This window comes from Nematolebias whitei, chromosome 4 (assembly GCF_014905685.2).
Source record: "Nematolebias whitei isolate Nwh7 chromosome 4, NemWhi1, whole genome shotgun sequence".
In the NCBI taxonomy this organism is placed as follows: Eukaryota; Metazoa; Chordata; class Actinopteri; order Cyprinodontiformes; family Rivulidae; genus Nematolebias; species Nematolebias whitei.
In genome coordinates this window covers 52,182,861-52,207,188 of record NC_056501.1, presented here as the reverse complement: position 1 = coordinate 52,207,188, position 24,328 = coordinate 52,182,861, and the positions used below count along the sequence as shown (strand labels likewise).

The 24,328-nt window shown below is 42.4% G+C and overlaps 1 protein-coding gene across 1 annotated transcript in view; it reads right to left on the bottom strand.

The window, feature by feature from the left end:
* The window catches only part of LOC119408594 (gamma-aminobutyric acid receptor subunit alpha-2), a 130,328-nt gene that overhangs the window by 65,619 nt on the left and 40,381 nt on the right, over window positions 1–24,328 (bottom strand). The window contains exon 4 of the mRNA XM_037675435.1: window positions 6,291–6,358. Within this exon, the coding sequence (XP_037531363.1) occupies window positions 6,291–6,358 (68 nt within the window). The remainder of the gene's footprint in view (window positions 1–6,290; window positions 6,359–24,328) is intronic.

Here is a 24,328-nt window from a genome sequence, read left to right as displayed (position 1 = left end):
TATATTTTGACTTTCAGGTCTGACATTAACAATGTGAAGCCAGATGCACTGTCCCACCAGTTCTCCCCACATGATGTTCCAGACTCTGAAGAGACCATTGTCCCCCCCAGTATGTATTGTAGAGGCTCTCACCTGGTCCATAGAAAAGGAGGTGGTCCGGGAGGCCCAAAGTGATGATCTTGGCACAGGACCCCCCTGGAACTCTCTTTGTCCCTTTCTGCATGAGGTCTAAGGTACTACACTGGCTTCACACAAATAAATTGTCTTGTCATCCGGGCACCTCTCGCGTGCTCTCTTTAGCCAAGAAGCCCTTTTGGTGGACCGCCATCACTCCCGATGTCAAAGCTTTCGTTGTGGCCTGTCCCACCTGCGCCAGGAACAAGAAAGGCACCCAACTATCTGCGGGTCTCCTGGAACCCCTGCCTACGTCTAGTCATCCCTGGCCCCACATTTCAGTCGACTTTGTTACTGGCTTCCCTCCCTCAAAAGTTAACACCATTATACTCATCATTATTGACAGATTTTCCAAAGCTGCTCATTTTGTCCCCCTGCCCAAGCTTCCCTCACCCCTTGAGACAGCCCAGCTCTTGGTCCAACATGTTTTCAGGATTCACAACATCCCTACTGATGTGGTGTCAGATCGAGAACCACAGTTTATCTCCCAGGTATGGTGCTACTTTTGCAAGACCCTGGGGGCTTCAATCAGCCTCTTATCAGGCTACCACCCCCAGTCCAATGGCCAGGATGAATGCTGCAACCAGGAGCTTGAGACCATCCTCCATTGTTGAAAAGAACCTGTCAGCCTGGAGCCTAGACCTGGTCTGGGTGGAGTACGCCCACAACGCCCATAGATCCTCAGCCACAGGTATGTCTTCTTTTGAAGCCTACATGCCCACACTGTTCCTCAGCCTAGAAACAGACAGCATGGTACCCTCAGTCCAACACAATTTCTGCTGCTGTCAACGCATCTGGCGCCAAGCAAAAGCGGCCCTGCTTTGCACAGTGGCCCAGAATAATAGATTTGCCGATCATCACTGCTGTACGGCACCATCTTACCAAATGGGACAATGAGTGTGGCTGTCCACCAGGGACATCAACCTCAAGGACACTCCCAGGAAGATGGCACCCCATTCCATCGGCTCCTTCCCCATCTCTAAAATCATCAACCCTTCCGCGGTAAGATTCCAACTTCCAAGTTCTATGAAAATCCACCAAACTTTCCATGTCTCCCATTTCAAGCTTGTTTCCAAGAGTCCCTTGTGTCCCCCCTCCAACCTTCCGCCACCCGCCCACCTGATCGACAAACACCCGGCGTTCACCATGAAGACCATCCTCGATGTGCGACGCCGAGATAGTGGTTTTCAATATCTAGTCGATTGAAAGAGTTACGGTCCTGAAGAGAGGTCCTGGATCCCCTGCTCTTTTATTCTGGACCCCAGCCTCATCACCTCCATCTTCAAGGCCCACACCGAGAAGCGCCTCAGGTCGCCTGGGGGCAATTCTTGAAGGGGGGGTACTACCACTGACTGATTCACTGGTTCTCCTGGATCCTGCCTTGTTCCTTCCTGGTCCCGTCTTGGTTCGCCTCGTGCCTTGCCTTCCACCAATTGCCTGCCTTCTCAGTCTTGCCCGACAACACTGTCTTCTCATCCCTGGAGCTCTCCCCTTGGATCTGGATCCATGCCCTCACACCTCATCCAACCTGTAAGAAAAGACACTCATCAAAATATTATCTCACCCAATCCACTCTATCGAACTCTCCTGATCATCTCCTTCTTCCCCAGGAGCTCCAGAAGAGCAACTGTACATTTTCTCACTGTAAATAACAAACACTGTTACCTTTGTAGTCCCCAAGTCTTGTCTCGTTCCGGGTCTCGTACCACTCTAGGTTCCCGAGTCATAACAGTATTTTCCTTTTGAGGCTGGAGTTTTAACTACTTAACTATCAAAGACTTTTGGCATAGGTAAACCTTGTATAACATATTCTATCATACAATTTTTTAAATCATAACTTTAAAAAATATAACACTACTTCACAACATTATCACACTGTGCTCTATATTTTGGGTAAAAATTTAGTTTATGTTGCCTTGGTCCTGCATAGAGTGAATCAAATAGATGTCAAAAACACTCACAATATGACAAAATGCATTTGATCTTTAAAAAGAAACAAATATAATTCACAACTGTTTGCTTTACTGGGCGGCTGTGGCTGAGTGGTTAGAGCAGTCGTCCTCCAATGCAAAAGTTGGGGGTTTGAATCCACCAGCAGTCACATGCCGAAGTGTCCCTGGGCAAGACACTGAACCCCTCATTGCCTCTGATGTGTGTTCCATCAGTGTATGAATGTGATAAAGCTCTGATTAGTCTCTTTAGAATGATTTGTTCCATTATCTTTGTAGAGATCTAGTAGAGTGCTGTATGAATGGGTAAATGAGGCACAGACTGTAAAGTGCTTTTAGTATATCGGCAAGATAGAAAGGCGCTATATAAGTGCAGTCTATTTACCATTTACCATTTATGTTCTTGCTTCAAATTTCAATGACTATTTTATTTCTCATTAAAAAAATTATAAGCCTTACACTTTCCGTTATATATGACAAAACCATATACAGAATTTATTTATTATATCCATTTCTTTTTCACAGATCTGACCCTCTCCCATGAAGAAAACATATAATTTGCCACATCATAATAATATAGACTGATCAACATTACCTGCATGAACTTATTAAAATATAAAAATATTTCATGCACTTTTCATTTTTATGGCACATCTGAGTGAGCAAGACAAAGTCTGAGAAAATGTATGTATTTTAGCTTTTTGTCTAAACTTACAAGACCACAACTTCATTTTAAATAAGCAGTGCTACACTGCAAACCTGCAACATCCAAGTTAAGTTTAGCACACATTGTAAGACAAAACTGTGTTCTCTGGTTCTTACTGGCGACCTGTCCAGGGTGTGTCGTGCCTCTTGCCCAGTGACCCCTGCCAAATGTCACCATCTCCCTGTGAAATGTTACTTTGTACAACCAGAAAACAACACACTCTCTCTAACATCTTATCCAAAGTAATTTTAAGTGGAGGAACAATTTGACAGGAAATGTTTAGGTTTTGACTTTGAAACTGTTTTACATCACAGTATAACTTCAAACCTGGGGACACCCTTGACTGGTCTCCTGTCTATCTCAGTGACACATAGAGACAAACAAGCCTGACCTTGCTGTGAGACAACAGCTCTAAAAACTGCATTTGTTAGAACAGTAAGCTTTAGTAATAGTTGCATGTATATTCTGAATTAAAAGTAAATTAATCATGGGATACATTTTTATATTTAAACTAATCTTGTGATGCCTTACAAAGAAATCTAACAAGGTTGAGTCAGGTACTCTGAACAAATTCTTCCAAAATTATCCAGAAACTTCTTCAGTCTGAGGAGCTGCAACAAACTCATAAACAAACGATGAAAGATGAAACGTTTCAACAGAAGAATCGTCCAGAGGACCTTGTTAGATTCATCTGCCTGGATTATTGAGCATACATCGGGACATTTACAAAGAAATGTGATAATACTACCAGATCACTTGTGTCTGCTGTAAACCCAACCTTACTTTGCTTTAAAAAGAATATGACAGCACAACTTAGATTTGCAACTGTTTCTAAATAAACCATACAACCTCTGGAAAATGTTCTTTGTACAGACATTATCAAAAAGGAAATTTAATCCCTCAGTAACGTCTGTGCAAAAACTTTTGACCAACTCCGAAGCACAGTGGTGGACGGGTGATGCTTGGAGACTTTATCTGCCACAGGACCTGAGCACCTTGGAATCACTGAGTTGACCATAAACTCCTCTGTGGACCAGAGTCAAAAATGAGACCATCCATCAGACAGCTGAAGCTTGAACCAAACGGGGTCATGATGCAACAGAACAATGCTCTCAAGCACAGCAGCAAATCTACAACAGAACAGCTGAAAAGGAAAGTATCAGTTTGTTTCAATGGTCCAGTTTCTCAACTGATTTTTTAAAAACAAATTCAGTCTATTGTAAAAACTGAAACATTTCTTAATACCTTCTGAAATTAAATGCACTTTACAACAATTATAGTTTCATGATTTTTTTTTACATATGGTTCTGGTTTATATCAGCTTTCATGGCTGTAGCTCCAATACTCAGCAATGATCTCTGCAAGAGAAACTAAAAGATAGTTATTTTTTCTCTCAGATGTTGTTCTGTTTGTGTGCATATTTTAAAGAGACATTGGAGATGATTTGGCTGCAGTTTGGCAGACCCTCTGGGCCAGTTAGTCGGAGGAGATCACATGAGGGTGGTGATCTGAAACTAGGATTTCTGCGACACACCAGTCAAATAAATAAATGAACAAACATTCTCTACTCTTACAGAATTATTAGTTTGTGTTTTAGACCAACTAGGTGGAGTTTTTAGCTCAAAGCCCTTTAGTATCCTTTAAGAGCTCTCCAGTTGTAATGTTAAAAATCTTGGTGTTATTTTTGATCAGGACATGTCTTTTATCCCCCACATTAAAAACGTTACTAGAACCTCCTTCTTCCACCTGCGTAATATCACTAACATTAGAAACATCTGATCTAAAGATGATGCAGAAAAACTGGTCCATGCATTTGTCACGTCTAGACTGGACTATTGCAATGGTTTATTATCTGGGTGTCCAAATACTTCTTTAAAACGTCTTCAGTTGATCCAAAATGCTGCTGCCAGAGTCTTAACTGGAGTTACTGGGAGAGATCATATCTCTCCAGTTTAGCTTCTCTCCATTGGCTCCCTGTCAAATCCAGAATAGAATTCAAAATCTTACTTCTAACCTACAAAGCTCTCAACAACCTAGCTCCATCTTATATTACAGATCTTATTGTTCCATATTTTCCTAACAGAGCACTTCACTCTCAGACTGCAGGTTTACTTGTGGTTCTTAGAGTTTCCAGCAGCAGAATGGGAGGAAGATCTTCCAGTTATCAGGCTCCTCTCTTGTGGAACCAACTTCCAGTTTCTGTCCGTGAGGCTGACACATTATCCAGTTTGAAGACTGGGATTAAGACTTTCCTTTTTGATAAATCTTATAGTTAGGATTGGCTTGTTATGCTGCTATAGGCTTAGACTACTGGAGGACAAATTGACCTCATTTCCTTAAATGAATTGTAATTGTATCATTTTAAAAGAGATTGATGATCTCAATGGATTTCTTCCTGGTAAAAAAAAAAAAAAAGAGAGAATAGTTTTCATTTGATACTATTTCTATCTTAACATGTGATTCTTGACCTGCCATTGTTTATCTGTTACTACCAAACCCAGCTGGTTGAAGCAGATGGTCCTCTTGTCCTGATCCTGGTTCTGATAAAGGTTTCTTCCTCATGAGGGAGTTTTTCTTTCCACTGTCGCCTTCATGCTTGTTCAAGATGAGAGTTCTGTGAAGGAGTTAAACTCAAAGCTGCTCCTCAGATAAATAATAATGTTAACTACAACAGTTGTTAAATCACATCACCTGGACCAGTTTCTTTAAGTGAGAAATGTTTCGTCCCCCATCCAAAGGACTTCCTCAGTCTACGTCCGGCCAACCAGATCTGTCCCATAGGTAGTAGCCTTCACTGCTGTGTTTCAAGCCAACCTCCTGTTGGAATCTCAAAAGTCGGCTTTTAACATGTGCAAAACAATCAATCATCATGTACAGCAATGAAATGTTTTAGGTCAGATGGCCAACTTGCTACTCACAACAGCCTGAGGACACCAAGGCCAAAGTGGTTCAGGAAAAGGATTGTAAGCTCAATCATCCAGGTAGATAACAACAAAACAGCTTGTTTGGGTGGATGGATGGAACTACAGTGCACATGTAGGTTTCTAATAGCTACATCAATAGACTGATCGTGTAGAAAATGGGTTTCCAGCAACAGAAGGAAAGGCAAAGATATGATGTGAATGTGGCTGCATGTTTGAGAATGATAAACAGGAAAACCCAGGATAAAGAAAGGAGTGACTTGAATAACAAGAAGACGTTTAATAATGTATGAGATGAAAATAGCTGGATGAATAAACTATGCTACACTGAGGAATGCAGGTCCTGTTTCAGTGTCACAGCATCTATGTGTCAAAGTGTGTGTGGACAATACCAAACAAAAAAACACAGGCATGTAGTTAGGGAACAAAACAAAGGCAAAGACGTATCCTCTGTTCCACCCAGCCTGAACAGGGAGGGGTGATGATCTGTACAACACAAGTGAGTATCACAGCGAATAAATGTTACAAATCTGGACTCACCATGTCTGTGTCTGAAACTGGTCCAAAGCTGGTGACGAAGATGTTTGTCTTCACCTGAGTTACCCTGTCTGGACCAAAGAAAGCCATTTGAGTCATCAGGTCGCAGTGAAGGAATGAATACGAATGCAACAACGTCTACCATTCTTTTTTAAGCAGCAGTTATTCATCGTTAACAATATTTAGTAACTCCGCTCGGACATTTTCTTCTTTCGGCTGCTCCCCTTTTCAGGGGTCACCACAGTGAACGAACTCACGAGAAAACTTGGCAATTATTTTTACACTGGATGTCCTTCCTGACCAACCACAGACACTGAGCTGCCACAGCCTCTGTGTGGAGCAGAGAGCTGCTGTCTAGGGTGCCCGGGGAACTACATGGTGGGGTTAAAAGCCTTGCTCAAGGGCCCAGAGTGGGGCAAATGAGGGTGGAGACAGGTGTGCGTGCTTCACATATCCCACCCACATTTTGATGTTGTCGTACCGGGAGTTGAACCAGCGATCTTCCGATCACAGGCCCACCATCTCTAACCTCTGCGCCACCACCCCCATATCTTGGAACTACTGAAAATTATTAAAACCCTATAGGCTACATAAGGAATTTAACTAGTAACTGTGATTATGTTGTAAATATTTAAAGTTCAAGTCAACTTTATTGTCATTCACATCACATGTAGTACATGAGGTGGAATGAAATTATGTACACAGGGTCCCAGTTACACCCAGAAATAGCAAAATATAAAAAGAAACAGTGAATGAGGATCTAACATATATGCTAAACACTAATAATGTAAAACAATACGGTGTAACAACAGCAGCCAGAAAATGAATCTGTAGTGAGCAGATGGGTATGAATGAATACAACAGTATGAGATCATCAGCAGCATGAAATCAGCAGCATGGATAATCAGCAGCACAGATAAGTCTCATATCTGAGATGAGTTTGTGTTTTCTGTTTCCTGCACCTCTGTGTTTTTTCCCTCCTCATCCTCATGTTGCACAGCGCTCACTCTCCAACCCTTCCAAGGTGTCCTTGGTCTGGTCTCCTTTTTCCTCTTGAGTAAGTGTTTTGCTGCCCCGCCAGCACTTTAATTTTGCTCAATACATTATTGTTTATTTTTCTACTCCTGCCTCCTCATGCCTCGGCCTGCACTTGGGTTCGACACCCAACTCCAGACTGTAACAATATCACCAATTAAATTTGCATTACAGTTATTCTTTCTTTCTTTTTTTTATTTTTTCAGTGATTCTTCTGGTTAGAGATTCACGAGTCTAACAGCCTCAGGGTAGAAGCTGTTCCTCAGTCTAGTGGTTCTATACTTAATGCTCCTCAACCTCCTTCCTGAGGGGAGTGGGGCAAAAAGTGTGTGTGCTGGGTGAGTGGGGTCCTTCATGATGCAGGTGGCTCTCTTCCTGCATCTGGAGGTGTAGATGTCTGTGATGGTGGGGAGGCTGACTCCAACATCTTCTGTGCAGCCTTCACCACTCTCTGCAGAGCTTTTCTTTCTGCAGCTGTGCAGCCTCCATGCCACACGTTGATACTGGAGCACAGGATGCTCTCCACTGCACACCTGTAGAAGAACGGAACAGACACCAGAAGCAGTTGTTGCAGAGACTGAGCTGGGCAGTTGCTGAAAGCTTGTTGTGAAGGAGTTGCAGAGATCAACTCTCTGGAGAAGCAGCCATGATGGAAGAAGTGGGTCCTGGTGAAGAGTTGGTTCTGAGCCAGCCCAGAAGTCCTTAATGCTCAAACACTCAGGAGTGAGATGGTGCTAGATGGTGCCGAACGAATCGCAGTCCTGAGAAATGACATCCTTTCTTGGGACATCAGACCACCGGCTCTCCCCGCATCCGCTGTGGTAATGAGAAAACGGGCGTCTCCCCGGTAGAATAAAACATCTTCCTTCAGATGACGAAACAAGTGCCAACTGAGTTTGTTTAGACATAATTTAGTTCATGAATCTGAGATACAGCTTAGCTAAATTTTAACGTTACAGCTAAAACCCTTAGTCCAAATTGAATCTACATCCCTTCTCAAAGTCTCAATTATTTACATAATTCACTTTCTGAAATAATACTATTGGTTATTCATTCATATTTCATATTTGCCATAATTTCACATTGTTATTCAAAATGACAATAAACATTACAGAATTGTGTATTTAAATTACCAGATTATTTGCCTTTTTTCAAGAGAGGGGAATTACATTTGTTACAAGAACTCACTTATATGTTTTGGGGTTGAGGCCGGTCAACATTTATTATACACCTGCTAAAAGGTGTTCAGACCAAGCCTTCCCCAAAACATTATTTTACTGGTGGTTTTATTATTTGATGGTGTCAGGTCTTTGCTGTAAATGAGTCCCAGAGGGTCATTGGGATTAACCTGTATAAATAAAGGTTGAATGAAAGAAGGAAACCAGCTCGTCTCAGCCGTCTGAGGTCTCTGATGATCTTTCTTCATCAGGCTGGTGGTGTTGTTGCTCCTGTAGATGAACATATGCATGAGATATATTCATCAATTAAACGGATTCTTTCATTTTTCTGGACTGTATATAATGTGCATTGAATTTAGAAACGTAACGTGAGACGTTAATTATCTTTGACCCATCAAAATGAATGCGGTCATTTAATAACAGAATCAAAGTTTAACACATCACACATTTACATTAATTGGCAAAAAATGGAAAATAATAACATGGCTAGTTTAACAAACTGTACAAGTTGATTATCCACACGGCGGTGGATGAGAACTTTACACAGACATTTCTAAAATATCTGGAATGATTTCTACTTGATAGAAGAATTTTAAAGATGAAAGATGAAGTTTAAAGGGAGAAAAAGATGGGTGAGGGGGTTTGTTTGTGTCAGCATTCAGGACGGCACTCTCCGGTCTTTTCTCAACTTCTTCCCGGTACGCTTAGGTGTTATAAATCAACTTTTTACCTGGAGATGTCCCCACCGGTACGAAAGTCCATTCAACGCACCCTTTCAGCGTCTCCGTAGGAACAGCTGTGAATCGTCCGAAGTAGTGACGGTGCTTGTTCGACACAAGTTCACCTCACAAGTGGACTTTCACATGAGTGGAGTCCGTCAGTGTTTCCCCAGAGGTGGAAAATGTTATAATCCCATAAGACTCGGAAGAGCTCTGTGGTCATGTCAGGATTTTCCTGTTTCCCAGCACGGGAGCTACAACGACTCCAACTCGACTCTTCTCGAAACTCTCCGACACTCTCGACACTCTCCGGACACTGGTTTGAACTAGGAAGTACCGACATTTTAAAGAGCTCTATTTCCGGTTCATCTGGGAGTCTGATTGGTCAATGTCGACCAGACAGGGGTGTGTTTTGTGACGTAAGAGGTCACAAGAAGTCAGAAAACAGCAAGAATGTTATGGAACAGATTGAAAATGTTTTTAGACAGACAAGAGGGATATTTGGACGAGTTGGCGGAAAAACAGGTGCCAGCTTCTCTATTTACGTCTGAGAGGATGTAAAAACAAGATAGTTCGTTCCAACACTTGTCTGCGTTTGAGTCCAACCTTGGACCAAACTTACACTGCTCATTCAAAGACAGAAAATCAGAAAATGCATAATTACTCTGTAACAGGCCTTAACATGAATTCTAACTTTGCATGAGGATTAAAAATCATTGTTACTGTTTTCACAGTTAATTAAAAATGATTAGTTCACTGCAACATCTAAAATGGTTTGAACTAAACACTTTGATTATCAACATTCGTAAAATAGTAATGATGATAAAAAGAGTGTTCTTTCACTTGAATTTTCAAGAAAGAAAGTCTCAGGATGGGTCAACCTGTATTTCTGGATGCAAATCAATGAAATAACAAGTTTTGTCCCATATGGTGCCTAAGGTCAAGGTTTTGACCTTCAGGCCTATATCACTACAGTCCCCCCTTTGGAAATCATCGCCTGTCCAATGGGGATGAATTCCAACATGAACTTACGCCTTCGAATGTCCTTGGTCTTGATGTAATCCAGCAAGGAAACAAGAGTCAAGAGTAATCCAGCAAGGAAAACAAAAGTCAAAAGTAATCCAGCAAGGAAAACAAAGTCAAGGTAATTCCACAATGTTCTTGGTAATTCCATTGTGTTGATGATAATTCCATAATGTTGTTGGTAATTCCATTGTAGCAATGCTTTAACCCCTTGGAAACAGAGTCTGTAATCCATTGGAAAAAGTCATATAATCCACAACGGTAAATCCACAACGATTGGAAGTGTTGATTAATCAGCATACAGAGGGGTTCCCCTGGATTGAACTGAAGATGCGGCCCCTGGATGAAGTGTGGAGACCAACGTCAGGATTGCAGGTCTCCTCCAGCGAAGGTCGTCTCTGGGCGACGTCCAGTCTGTGCCGTTCTGGTTCAAATGTGACATGCAATTATGTGGTTTAAGGTGGGCTTATGAAGGGGATTTTACATAAGGCCTTAAACTATATGCACCTGGTGTGTAAGCTATTATGGTTGTGAACAGCTACAACTACCAGTTAAGGGGTGGAACATGCTGAAAAGGGTAACTATAGGGGTTTATACCTATAGAAAAGTATTCCATACTATTTTTCCATTTCTAACTTGGTTTAAGTTAGCTTTACATGGCAAAATATAGTTTGGTTCAATTGTCTGTTGTCTTTTAGACGAACGACTTGAGATTGGGTATTTGGTTTCCCCATAAATGTTTTGGAAGTCTATGGCGAGACTCATCAAAAAGAATTAGCTATCCCCCCGAATAGGATTGTTCGAGTAGGTTCGGCTTACGCGTTGTGAGATCAATGTAGATTATGGTACTTAAGGTAGCAATAATATACATTGACTCCGCAAAGATTGCAATTTAATGAATGAACTGCATGTTGGCATAGTTAAAACCCTTTACAGTTTCCAACTAAAACTTACACACAAAATTCATTCTTACCTCAGAAACAACCAAAACCAATTCAACAACGTTTCAACACCGACAAGAGTAGTGACTAAGCAACTAGAAACATCGTTTCACTGCTTCTTCTCACCCTGGCTGTCAGATTCAGTCACGCTGTCCCGTTTGTTTGTTTCTTTGCACACCTTGTGTGGTTTAACCTGGTTACGATGTACCCATTTAACAGTTGGCTCTTTTTGGCCTTTGCTGATTTTTATCTGATAGACAACTGGAGACAGTTTGTCTGTTATCAGATGGGGTCCAGTCCATCTGGGCATCAGTTTACGGGCGAGAGTTCCGGTCCCGGACTCTCTTCTCCCAGTTGTGGGGGCAAACGTGTAGTACCAGACCCTGTCTCCCACTTGGAGTTCCTCGTGAGAGGCCTTTTGGTCGTAGTACGCTTTGCGTCCTTCAGCTGATTTTTCCAGGTTTTTCTGTGCGAAAGCAAAAGTGTTTTTAAGGTGTCTTTCCAAGTCTTTCATGTATTGTTGTGTAGTGTAGGCTGTTGCCATGGCAGCATCGCCTGGTTGGTACAACAGGTGCAGAGGGAGAGTCATTTGTTGACCCGTCATCATCTCGAAAGGAGAGATGCCAGTCGACGTGTGTGGAGTGGCCCTTATGGCCATGAGGACCAGAGGGAGTTTCACGTCCCAGTCCTTGTGGTTTGCGGCTACGTATTTTTTCAAAATACTCACCACAGTCCTGTTTGCTCTCTCAACCTGGCCTGAAGCCTGTGGGTGGTAGCCAATATGGAAGTTGGCTTTGACGCCTAGCGTCTTCCACAGTTCCTTCATTACTTCACCTGTGAAGTGTGTACCTTGGTCCGAGTTCACCCTGAGGGGAAGTCCAAACCTTGAGAATACATGATTCATTAATAACATAGCAGTGGTTTGTGCTGTGTCATTAGGGGCTGGTAGACATTCTACCCATTTGGTAAATGTGCAGGTTACCGTGAGAAAATATTTATTTCCTCTAGAGGTCTTAGTGAGTGGTCCGACCCAGTCAATCTGGAGGTCCGACCATGGAAATGCAATGCCTCTACTATGTAGTGGTGCTCTGTGGAGTGGTCTAGATGGCTGAAACTGGCCACAGACCAGGCACCCTTTTATGTAGTCTTTGACATCCTTTTTCATTCCAGGCCAATAAGCAATCTGTTTTAATGCTTTCAGCGTGGCATTGTCACCCTTATGTCCTGCGGACGGAAGGTCATGTGCATGGACTAACATCACCCCCCTGTGGTCATGGGGGACCACGAACACAGGTGAGGACGTCCGTCCATGAGCAAAAGTTAGGATGCCCTTTAGTAGTTTTAGCTGTTTGCGCAGCTGAAAGAGGACTTTAAGGTCTGGATTGGAATCCAGTTCGCCTTTCGATGGAGTGTATTTGTCTGGGTCAGTCAGATACAGCATCATCGAGTTAATTGCAGGATCCAACTTCTGAAGTTGGATGATGTCTGGGTCAGTCAGCCTCGGGCGCACAGAAACTGTGTTATCAGCAGGTTTAGCTGCAGCTTGTGCACGTGTGACTGCCATTACCTCAGTTGTAGCTTGTGACGACTGAGTGTTGAGTAGCCAAGAGGGGTCAAAGGACCACGTGGGTCCGTCAACGGCTCCTTCCTTGGCTAAGGAGTCTGCAAGGTCATTGTAGTGCTTGTCATCGCCTGGGACTCTGGAGTGTCCTGGAACTTTCTTCCAGAAGATCTGTAGATCATGTGATGTCACCAAGTGATCACATGTCATGAAAAGCTCTTTGTGTTTGACCACCTTTTTGTTGCTTGTGAGAAAACCGTTCTGTTTCCACAGAGCGAGATGACACAAGAAACTAAGTCGAGCATAGTTAGAGTCAGTGCAGATGACTAGCGTCTGGATGGAGCGTTCCACTGCCATCTGTAGGCCTATTAGGATTCCAGCTACTGGTGCTGATAACGCCAAGGTCGCGGGTTCGATCCCCGTACGGGCCAATGTAGTAGATCACGTGGGTACGTGCCACTTGTTGTAGTATGACAAATATATGAAATATATATGCATACAATTTCACGAGTTCTTCATCTTTCTGACTGTGTAATGCCGTGCATTGAATTAACAGAAATGCGAACGAGAGACGTTATTATCTTTGACCCATCAAAATGAATGGAGTCATTTATTTTCAGAATCAAAGTTTAACATCAAACATTTACATTAATTTGGCAAAATATGAAAATAATAACAGACAGTTTCACAAATAATGAACTTCAAATCACTCCGTGGTGATTTGAGGACTTTGCTTCAGATATTTCTAAAATATCTGTACTGGTTTTGTGAGAGAGAGAGGTGAGTTTAAGATGAAACGGAGATTTATCTTACAGAGGAATATGTGAGGGAATTTAATCTGTTTGACCAGAAATTGCACGCTTCGTCAGATCTCAGCTCGTCCACGGTACACTTGGTCGAAGAAGAACTTTACCTTGTTGAAGTTCATCAGCTCAGTAAGAATCCTTCAGACTTTTTCAGCGTCTCCGTTGAGAACTGCTAAAATCCTTGGAGAGTCGTGCGTGGTTTGTTCAAACAGAAGTTATAATTCCAAAACGTCTCTAGACCATCTTGAATGCGTTTGCACCCAAGAATACTGAACTCCTTTCATTCTTCTGAATTCTCTTCCCTTCTCCATTCTCCATGAATTCTCCATGAATTCTTTCAGATTCTTCTTCAGAACTACTTGAGAACTCCTTGAGAACTCCCATGAGAACTTACTTGAACTGGACCGTTGCCACATTTTAAATGGGTCGACTTCCGGTTCAATTTAGAGCTTTCTGATTCGTGGATGTACCAGAAAGAGGTGTGGTTTTTTTGACGTAAGTTATTATCAAAAGTCAAGGATTGTTTTCAACATACAGAAAAGATTATTGCAGTCGACCAGACTTCGTGGAGTCTCACACTTGGTAATCTTTTCAAATAGTAAAACATGACATCCCATTTTCAGTAAACATTTAGTTGACCGAAGCTTCAACTTTCACATACTTACGACTTGGCTCATTTCAGACAGAAAATCAAGGAATGCATATTAAGGTGATTTCTTCTTTGAATGAGGAATAAAAATCATTACTTACTGTTTATGTAAAATAAAAATGAGTAGTTCTTTTCCAACCTGTAAGCATTGAATGGAACTAACACAATTGATTATCAAACATTTGTAAAACAGTAAATGATTATAGAGAATTGTCTTTTCTGCTTGATTAATTCAAGAAAGAAAGTCATCAGATGGCTCAGACTTATTCAGATCAATGAAAATAACAGTCTCTGTCCATCTGGTAGATTTGAGGTCAGATAAGGGTCAGACCAGGTTCACTACACCAAGTTTTGTCCCATATGGTGCCTAAGGTCAAGGTTTTGACCTTCAGGCCTATATCACTACACTCCAGCTGAGGTTGTTGTTCAGGTGCACACCCAAGTACTTGTAGCTGGAGACCACTTCCACCGCAGATCCTCCTATACGGGGGGGGGGGGGGGGGGGGTTGGGGGTTTGCTCCGTCTGAAATCCATGACCATCTCCTTCATCTGTTTCCCATTGATGTGAAGGTTATTTTTCCTGCACCAGCTCTCCAGATGTTCTACCTCCTGCCTGCTGGACTCGTTTGTGATGCATCCCACCAAACGACATCCAATAAATTAATTGACATCAGGTCCAACATCTGACTTATGTTGTCATTTTTTACAGTCACTAACAACAAACTGAACATAAATATCAACCCAGCACTACAGAACAACCAACAGGGACAACCCATCTGAACACTTAATACTAAAAAGACCACCCCTTTCTGTCCGAACACTACCCAGTAGAGCTGCATTCGGGCCTAATAAATCCAGCCCGGACCGAACCGAACCCGTAGGTGTTTTTTATGAGCACTACTCGGACCGAACAGATTACCAGTAATTAGAGGGCCGAACCCGAAAAAAAAACCCTGACTTTTTTTAATTAAGTTTTGACTGCTTTTGTAAGCAAATCAGTTTGACTTGATAGTTTTAAAAACTGTCACAATCCTCAGTGTTTAGACCCATTTATTAAAACAACAAATCAAAACGCTGTCGATGCAGCAAAACTTACTCTGGCAAAACACGATCAAGAACAAGACTGAACAGGACATCAGAGTAAAACAGGCAGAGCAGATCATCAGGTGGACCAAAACAGGCAGGACAGAGGAGGACTGAGATGTCTGTGAATACAGAACAATGAGCGGACGAGGAGCGGAGGAGAGAAAGGCTTTTTATAAGACAGAGGGAGAGTGAGTAATGAGAGCACCTGGGCAGGTGGCTGATGAGGGACAGGTGTGAATGATAAAGACTGAGGAGTGAGTGGAAAACAACAGAATCAGATAAACAGAATTCACACAAAGAGCAGAACAACAAAAGTATAAAGAGCAGAGTGGGGAACACAAATAAATATAAAGAAAACAGACAGGGACAGACCCTGTCACAAACGTAAAGAAAGGAAGATAATTGTATTTTTATTAACAAGTCACGATATTAAAACAAATAGCCTAAAATGTCAGCTCTAAAGACAGGCTATTATACAGATGAGAAAAATATTTTTAGAGCAAAATTATTTGGAAAAAAAATAGAACAAGGCTATTTTAATTTAGATATAAAAGAAAGTGGTGCAAAGTTAAGCTGAGTCACACTGTCTGCTGATGACAGAGCGATTTAACCAACAGCGTCAGAAGCATCCTTAATGTGGGGGGGACACAATGATGTGTGCACGCGCGTGCGCACGAGTGCTTGTGCGCGCTCAAAAAGTGTACGTGTACCAAAAAAGCAACATGTCACCTAGATTTCCTGTAATTCCACACATTTAAAACATGTTTCTCACCAAGTTTGTGTAAATTCAGCTGTTGATTTTAAAGAGATTTTAACTTTAATACACTTTAACACAGAGCGTCATGTCGGCACTATTTGTGTTTATAGAGAAATAAAAAACATCACCACTAGATATCCTGATGCATGCTCAATAATCCAGGTAGAAAAATCTAAAAAAGTTAAATCTGGTCCTCTGGACATTCAAAAAAACAAAACAAAAAAATTGTAGAAACGTTTCATCTCTCATCCGAGAGACTTCTTCAGTCTGAGGAGCTGTATTCAGCTCAGTCTCTTAAATAGCACCTTCTCAGAGTGGATCAACCAGTTTGCTGCTGACAACCAAAACCAGCTGATCACATGGTCAAGAAGGACCATCAGCCTAACAATGGATCAGATGGCTGTTTACTGTTCACAGAGGGCTGAGTGATACTAGCAATCACAGCATTGTAAGAGGGGGACAGTTGAACCTGGAGGCTCTGCCCCTGTTTAATGATGGCATCTCAGGTCGCAAGTGGTTCCTGCAGTCTGCCCTCTTCCTTGCTGTTTTCTCAAACTCTCTAACAAGTTTGAGGCAATCCTGGCCAAAGTGGTTCAAAATATCCTGATGCATGCTCAATAATCCAGGTAGAAGCAATGTGAGCAGCTGGTTCTGGTTGTCAGCAGCAAACTGGTTGATCCACTCTGAGAAGGTGCTATTTAAGAGACTGAGCTGAATACAGCTCCTCAGACTGAAGAAGTCTTTCGGATGAAAGAAGAAACGTTTCTACAATTTTTTATTTTTTTATGTCCAGAGGACCAGATTGAACTTTTTTGTTTTTATCATTCAGGTACAGCACAGGTTGAACAACTGGGCTTTCAACACCAGATGATCTGTGTTTGATCCTGTATGCTCCACACTGGTTTGTCGTCATTATCTGCATCGTTTTTATGTCTATATTCTGATTGACCTCATTTTGTATTTTGCTTTGTGTGTTACCTGTTGTTCTGTCTGTACAGCACCTTGGTTGGCCTTGTCGCTGTTTTAAGTGCTCTATAAATAAAATGCTATGGTAACAACTGGGATATAAAGTTAGAGAGGACACACTGAGATGGTTTGGACAGGTCCAAAGGAGGGACAGTAGTGTGGACATGTCCAGAGGCGGAACAATGGGTATATTGATAGAAGGATGTTAGAAATGCAGCTGCCAGGAAAAAGACAAAGAGGAGACGTGGATGCAGTTAGAGAGGACATGGAGGTAGTTGGAGTGAGGACAGAGGACACAGAGGACAGAGTGAGATGGAGGAGGACTCACTGTGGCGACCCCTGAAGAGGGAAAAGCCAAAAGAAGAAGAAGGTACTGACATGTACTATTGGCCAAAACACTGATTTGTCTTAAGCAAGTATTTTTACGGCACTAAGTACACAAGCAGATAACTATACAAGTTGAAAATTGTGTGTGAGCTTGTGAGAAAAATAGATTTAAATGTTCCTGAAATACATAAATGTCAGTCAGTATACCATATTTTCCAATACGAACCAGTGTACCATAAGGCAATCTCATTTATTTCTGTTTGCATTCATTTGCCATTGCCATTACCATTTAGATGGATTTATTTTGTGTCCCCCCTCAGCTCACCCTGCTTGACCTTAGTAAACTAATTTATGGGTTGCTCTTGTGCTATTGACTTTATTAACCAAAGCAAGACGTAGGCTATAATTTTATAGTCTAAAATTTGTCCTTACTACGGATGTCATTGTGAGGAAGAGTAAAACATTGTACGTGTTTTGTAATAATACTTTGCTGTGTTTGTCTAATAATAAAATTATTTGCTGTATGTGTATTTGGCTGTGACCCCTGCAAGAGTGAAAGAAACATGCTATTACAAGTGGCAGTTAGTTTGTTTTATACTGCCGTATTCATGGCAAAGCAAAACGAGCTGTTGGCCAAAGGTGCTTTAAAGCTTTTTTTCTGTAAGATAAAGAAAGTAGTACTGGTTACACTCATGTACATATAGTGAGAGTCAGAGTCAGAGTTTCTTCATTGTCATTCGCACCACATGTGGTACATGTGGTGGAACAAGATTCAGGGTCCCAGTTACAGACAACAATAAAATGTAAAAGAAAAACAGTAATAACATCTAAGATATGAACTAAGAAAAACATCAACTAAATATATGCTAACCACTAATAGCATAAAAACAATACGGCAAACAGCAGCATGAACGAAACAGCATAAAATTAATATGCTACTCTTCCTCTGAGCAACTGTCAATAACACTGAACTAAGCTACAGCTATGACACCTAATATGTTTATTGCTGCTGCACTATGTGGCTGTATCATGTATATGTCATGTATGTCACTACGTTACCATCATAATTCAATTAATCTCAGTGTCACTCACTATCTGTGCAACAACCTGTCACACAACTTGTGTAGATTATGTTAGTTATGTTGAATATATATCATGTGCATTTAAATTGATATTACTATCTGTGAAATACTTATTCATACAAATTAGAGTTGCATTCGGGCCTAATAAATCCGACCCAGACCGAGCCTGGAGTGTTTTTTTCTGAGCCCTACCTGGACCCAACAGATTACCGGTAGTTAGAGGGTCGAAGCTAAAAAAACAGACTTTTTTTTTATTATTAAGCTTTTACTGCTTTTGTAAGCAAATCAGTTTGGCATGATAGTTTTAAAAACATAATGAAAGGAATATCCTGATGCATGCTCAATAATCCAGGTAGAAAAATCTAAAAAAGTTAAATCTGGTCCTCTGGACATTCAAAAAATCAAAACAAAGCAAATCAACAAAAAGAAATGTAGAAACGTTTCGTCTCTTATCCGAAACACTTCCTCAGTCTGAGGAGCTGTATTCAGCTCAGTCTTATAAACCTCAGACTGAGGAAGTGTTTCGGATGAGAGACGAAACGTTTCTACTTTTCTTTGTTGTGTTGCTTTGTTTTGATTTTTTGAATGTCCAGAGGACCAGATTTAACTTTTTTAGATAATGAAAGGAAGATATAAGATTTATTTTTATTAACAAGTCACCAAATGGATATTAACATTCAAAATGCATAGCCTAAAAAAATCAACTCTAACAGTAAGCTATTACACAGATGGACAAAAATATTTTTAGGGCAAAATTCTTTGGAAAAATATAGAACAAGGTCATTTTAATTGAACACGCTGCTCGCTTTGGCTTTTGTAGATTCTGCTACTTCCTTCACCCCAGATGAGAGCAGGTGCAGAGACACGCACAGCTGGCTATCAGCTGATCCATCCATCCATCCATCCATTATCTTTACCAGCATCTTCCTTTTCGGGTAGTGGGGGCTGCTGGTGCCCATGTCCAGCAGTCACTGTGTGAAAGGTGGGATACACCCTGATCAGATCACAAGTCCATTCCAACCAGCGAGTCAGCGGATGTGCGTGGCCGGGGACAGGTGTCCATCTGAGTTTAACGCAACTTTTTTAAACCTCTTTAAACCAGCCCGACGGACTGACCTGCCTCCTCCTCAACAAGTAGATTAACACAATTTTATATTGTGCATTTAGTTTTCTTTGTGCTGTATGATTCGTAAAACTGCAGAAGCCTGAGTCCACGTGCACAATTATTGTGCAATGCGCCAGCGATCTCTTCACAGTCTGATTAACAGCTGCACTGTTCTTTCTTTCTTCATCCTCTCAACATATAAACTTACTGCCTCCTCCTCTACACGTAGATTAACACAATTTACATTATGCATTCTTAGTTTTATTTGTGTTGTATGATTCATAAAACAGCCCTTTGTTTGAGTTTTTGGCCCGTGAGGCAGACTAAACCGCCCAACACAATAAGAAAATGGAGAGGAGAAAAAAGAATCCATGTTGGGGGGACCTGCCTGGCCATTAAACCCAGGTCCTCAGCCTCACCGTCTCTCTCCTCCTCATCTGCTTGTCCCGCTGCTGCACCCCACTGCCCACCTCCTCCTTGTTCATCTCCTAGCTGTCCCGAACCAGTGTCGGAAAGAAGGGGTGAAACGCTGGTCCTCCCCGAACCCAGCGCAAGAGGGGGAGAGCTTTGCGAGCGGGGGTAAAACCCAGCTCTCAGGTACCGGAGGAACGATGGAAAATTTAGCTGGGGGAGGGTACCTGTATCTGCCAGAAGATCTGCCCGGCTCTCACTCGTTGGAGGAGAGAGTGGGAAATTTGCTGGTGGAGAGATATCCGTGCCCCCACTCGCCCGAGGAGCAGTCCTCCTTTCCCTTGCCAGAGGAGCTGGAGCGGTGGAGGGCTTCTCTGATGGCAATATATCTGGATCTGCTTCTGCCCTGCCACAAGGAGACCCAGGTGGACATTCCTCGTTCCAGCCTTCCAGAGGGGTTCACGGCTCCATCCCCTGTAGCAGCCCCAGTCCAACCACCTGCTAAAGTGTCAGCCACATCACCTGCTGCAGCTCTGGCCCCATCACCTGCAGCTCCATCTCCTCCAGCTGCAGCCCTGACCCTGTCACCTCTAGCTGCAGTCCCAGCCCCTGATTCCTCTGCTGCAGCCCCGGTCCCTGGTTCCCCAGTTGCAGCCCCGGCCCCTGGTTCCCCAGCTGCAGTCCTGGTCCCTGCTTCTGCAGTTGTAGCCCTGGTCCTTGGTTCTTCAGCTGCAGCTCTGGTCCTTGGTTCTCCAGCTGCAGCTCTGCCTCCACCACCTGCTGCTTCAGCCGTGGTCCCTGGTCCTCCAGCTGCAGCCCTGCTCCCGACTCTTAAGCTGCAGTCTTGGTCCTCGACTCTCCTGTTGAAGCCCTGTCTCCATCACCGATTGCAGTCCAGACTTCTGGCTCTTCGGCTGAGGTCCTCGCTCCTGGCTCTTTGGCTGAGGTCTTGGCTCCTAGCTCTTCACCTGAGGTCCTCGCTCCTGGCTTGTGGGCTGAGGTCTTCGTTCCTGGCTCTTTGGCTAACGTCTTCATCCCTGGTTCGCCCCCTGGTTCACCCGAGGAGGTCCTCACCTGTGGTCTGTCTGAGATCTCTGTCTGCAGTTCGACCGCAGAAGATCCCAGCTCACCTGAGGCCTTTGTCCCCGACCCGCCTGCGGCCTTCATTCCTGACCCACCTGCAGAAGTCCTCACCCCTGGTTTGGCTCTGGAGGTCCTCATCCGCCTGAGTCCAGGAGGACACAGCTGGACACCCCTGTGGCCTGCAGATGAATGGTTTCCTAGCTGCCTGTTGGGACCCTGGCTTGGGGATGGACAGTGTCCAGGCCACCCTCCTGATCTTCTGCCTCGTTGGGGACGATCACCGGACTGCCCAACTGAACATCAGACTTGCCTGGGATGGCCTCTTGACCATCCACCTTGACTCTGGTTTGGGGTCCTAGGTTTTTGTGTTTGTGTTTGGTGCTCCCCAGGATTTGTTCCTGCTGTTTTTTTGTTCTTTTGGTCCTGTGTCTACTCGTCTTGGTCTGTCCTGTGTTTGTCCTGCCTCCCTCCCAAGTTGGATGTGGCTCGTCCTTGGGATGTCTGGAGCCATCCCTTGAGTGGGGGGTACAGTAGGGTTTCTGGGGTTTTGTCCTGTCTCTCTGTATCCTTATGTTTCCAGTTCTGCTCTCAGTGTTTTCCCTCCCTGTGTTCAGCTCCTGTCTCACCTGTGTCATGTTAATCACCACAGGTTCTGTCATTGTCCTAACCAGTGCGTATATATTCAGTTCACTGGTGTCTTGTCTTTGTCTCAGGATTGTCCTTCATGATCTGTCCTCCATCCCGTTCTGAGTAAGTAAGCTGCCCTGTCAGCATTTTTGTTTATTATAAAATTAACATATTTAACTTTCTACCTGGAGTTTGCCTTCCTGCACGTGGGTTCAACACACCTGATTGTGACACTAATACAAATTCATCCTACTTGCACCATTATATTCTACCATGTTGTTGTTTACTATTTCTCTTTAGGACCTTGTAAATATATTACTTTTTCACTTTTTAGTACTTCATTTTGTACCCTTATTGCATGTTTTAGTGTTTCTTGTTTGTTTGTTCTTTGTTTTTAGCGAGTCAAATCAGTTCTTGTCATCCTGAGCATTTCACTACTGTTGACCCTGTGTTAACCTGCATATGACAAATAAACAACACAACATAACATCCTTGTGGTAAAAAGGGGGTTGTGTTAAAATTTCTGTTTAAATATAATTCTGTCTATACCAAATAATACATGGTCGTTGCCATTTTCTGTGTATTTGAATTATTCTAAAGCCTGCTATTACACGAGACACAAGACACCTGTTCTCACTCATGTGGTTATAAGATGTTATTTTTAATATGAACATGTTATACTCAATAAGAAACTGTTGCAGAGAAGTCTTGTAAGTCCTCCCACTGCTGCATATGTCACTCGCAAAGAGAAATAATATACCAAGAATAAGGGTGGCAGCAGGGATGATGTAAAATTTCACTTGAGGGTGAAGGAGTTGGAGGAGAAAGAGAACATGTTAGGCAAGAAGGAGGAGAAAACAAAATTATATTTTTAATGTAAACAAGGAGAAGCACTAATTTGCTAATTTGTTGAGACAAGACTGTGATCGTTTCAGTCGGATGGGGCAAAAAAAACAAACGAGCGAGCATGGAGAATGTGTCCCACAGTAATTGTGCTCTCCTTCCTCAAGTTCTTTGACTATTTTTATAGTTTTTGCTGGAAAAGTAGTACAGATTACTTTAATGCCCGACAGCCTCGGCCATCTGATCCTCTGGAGACCAGTTGATGCAAAATGAGAACAATATATTTCACCCTTTTTTTCCACATAAACATACCCACAAAATTCTGATCAAACACACTATACTTGGCAAATACCCATATAGGAAAGAAGTTCTTCCCTGAGCTTGGGCACAGAACGGGTTCTTGTCTGTGAGATCAAAATGATGTAATTTTTGTCACACAACTACATCAATGTGGACAGAGTTCTCAACATCTTTCAAAGTAGAACTCAGCCTTTATCTTAGGTTTAGTAAAAAAAAAGTTCACAACATGTGTTTTACCTAAACAATACTGTGTGGTTGTATATCCGCTGCAACATCAGGTCTGTTTGCTTTTTCATAACTTTGTCAATTTCAAGCAGCTCAATAAGCCACGTGTCAACAATTTAAAAAACTTTTTCAGAATTTACAGGACACAGTCAACCACATCATGTTGTACAGGTCTCTCTTGTAATTGAGTCCTCGAGGCTCAATGGGATTTACCTGTCTAAATAAAGGTTGAATGAACATCTTAGGGTATTAGGTCCAAACTTGTGCTCCAATGCACCTGGAGCATTCCAAGCTCATCATTGTGCAAATGATTAAAACAAGAACAGTGTGAACGTGTTTGAACACAGGCTGATAGATTTTTCTTTTATGTTGATGTTTCTGGTAATTGTGTTCCCCTCCTGTACTTACATTTAACTGACAGGAGGAATCAGTCATTGTTGCCTTAATTCTCAGCCTAGACAGTGAAATTCAACTGTAAATCAGGCTGTTTTATTAAAGGTTCCCATCCTGTCTTGTTTGTAAGGTCACGTAAATCAAGAGGAGGTAGCAGGTTGCAGGGTAATGGGTTCAATCCATTAGGTGAGGTATATGGTTATGTAAAGCAGGGCTTGGCATGTGCCTGAGGCTGGTTTAAATTGATTGCATATTTTTTCTTCCACACACAGAGGCCTCCATTAGTCTGATTTATTTATTTTGTTGAGAAACACATGAAACTCCATGCCAGCAAAACCCTCCTTTGACATTTAAGTTCCCCTCTGTGTAACAGGAATGTCACAGTCGGTGGTGGATAGGACACAAATTCAGACAGATAAGGAGAAGCTCGAGGAAAAATTAAAACTTGTTTATTTATTCAACAAAACAACAAAAAGCCGACGTGGTGGCAAAACTTACTGCTGAGATTATACGGGGGAGAATACGAAGAACATGAGGAGGACCGAGACATGTGGGTAAAATCAATACAGTGAGCTATTGGAGGTGGTGACTGGAGACTGATTATACCTGTAGAGTAAACTGAGGGGGATAGGAAAGTGGAACATCTGGGCTGATTGCTAATTAGGAACAGATGATGGTGGCAAACACTGAGAGACACTCACTGCGGGTTAATGGAAAATGACACAAGAAACCCTGGGAAACAAAACAAGACCTAAACCAGAGTACTAAAGCTAACCCTACCTTACGTTCTTATACTCTTTGTGGACTTCACATCTGCCTTCAACACCATGATCCCCCAAACCTTGATGGACAAACTATTCACACTAGGACTAAGCCCCTCCATTTGCAACTGGGTACTAGACTTTTTAACAAACAGACCACAGT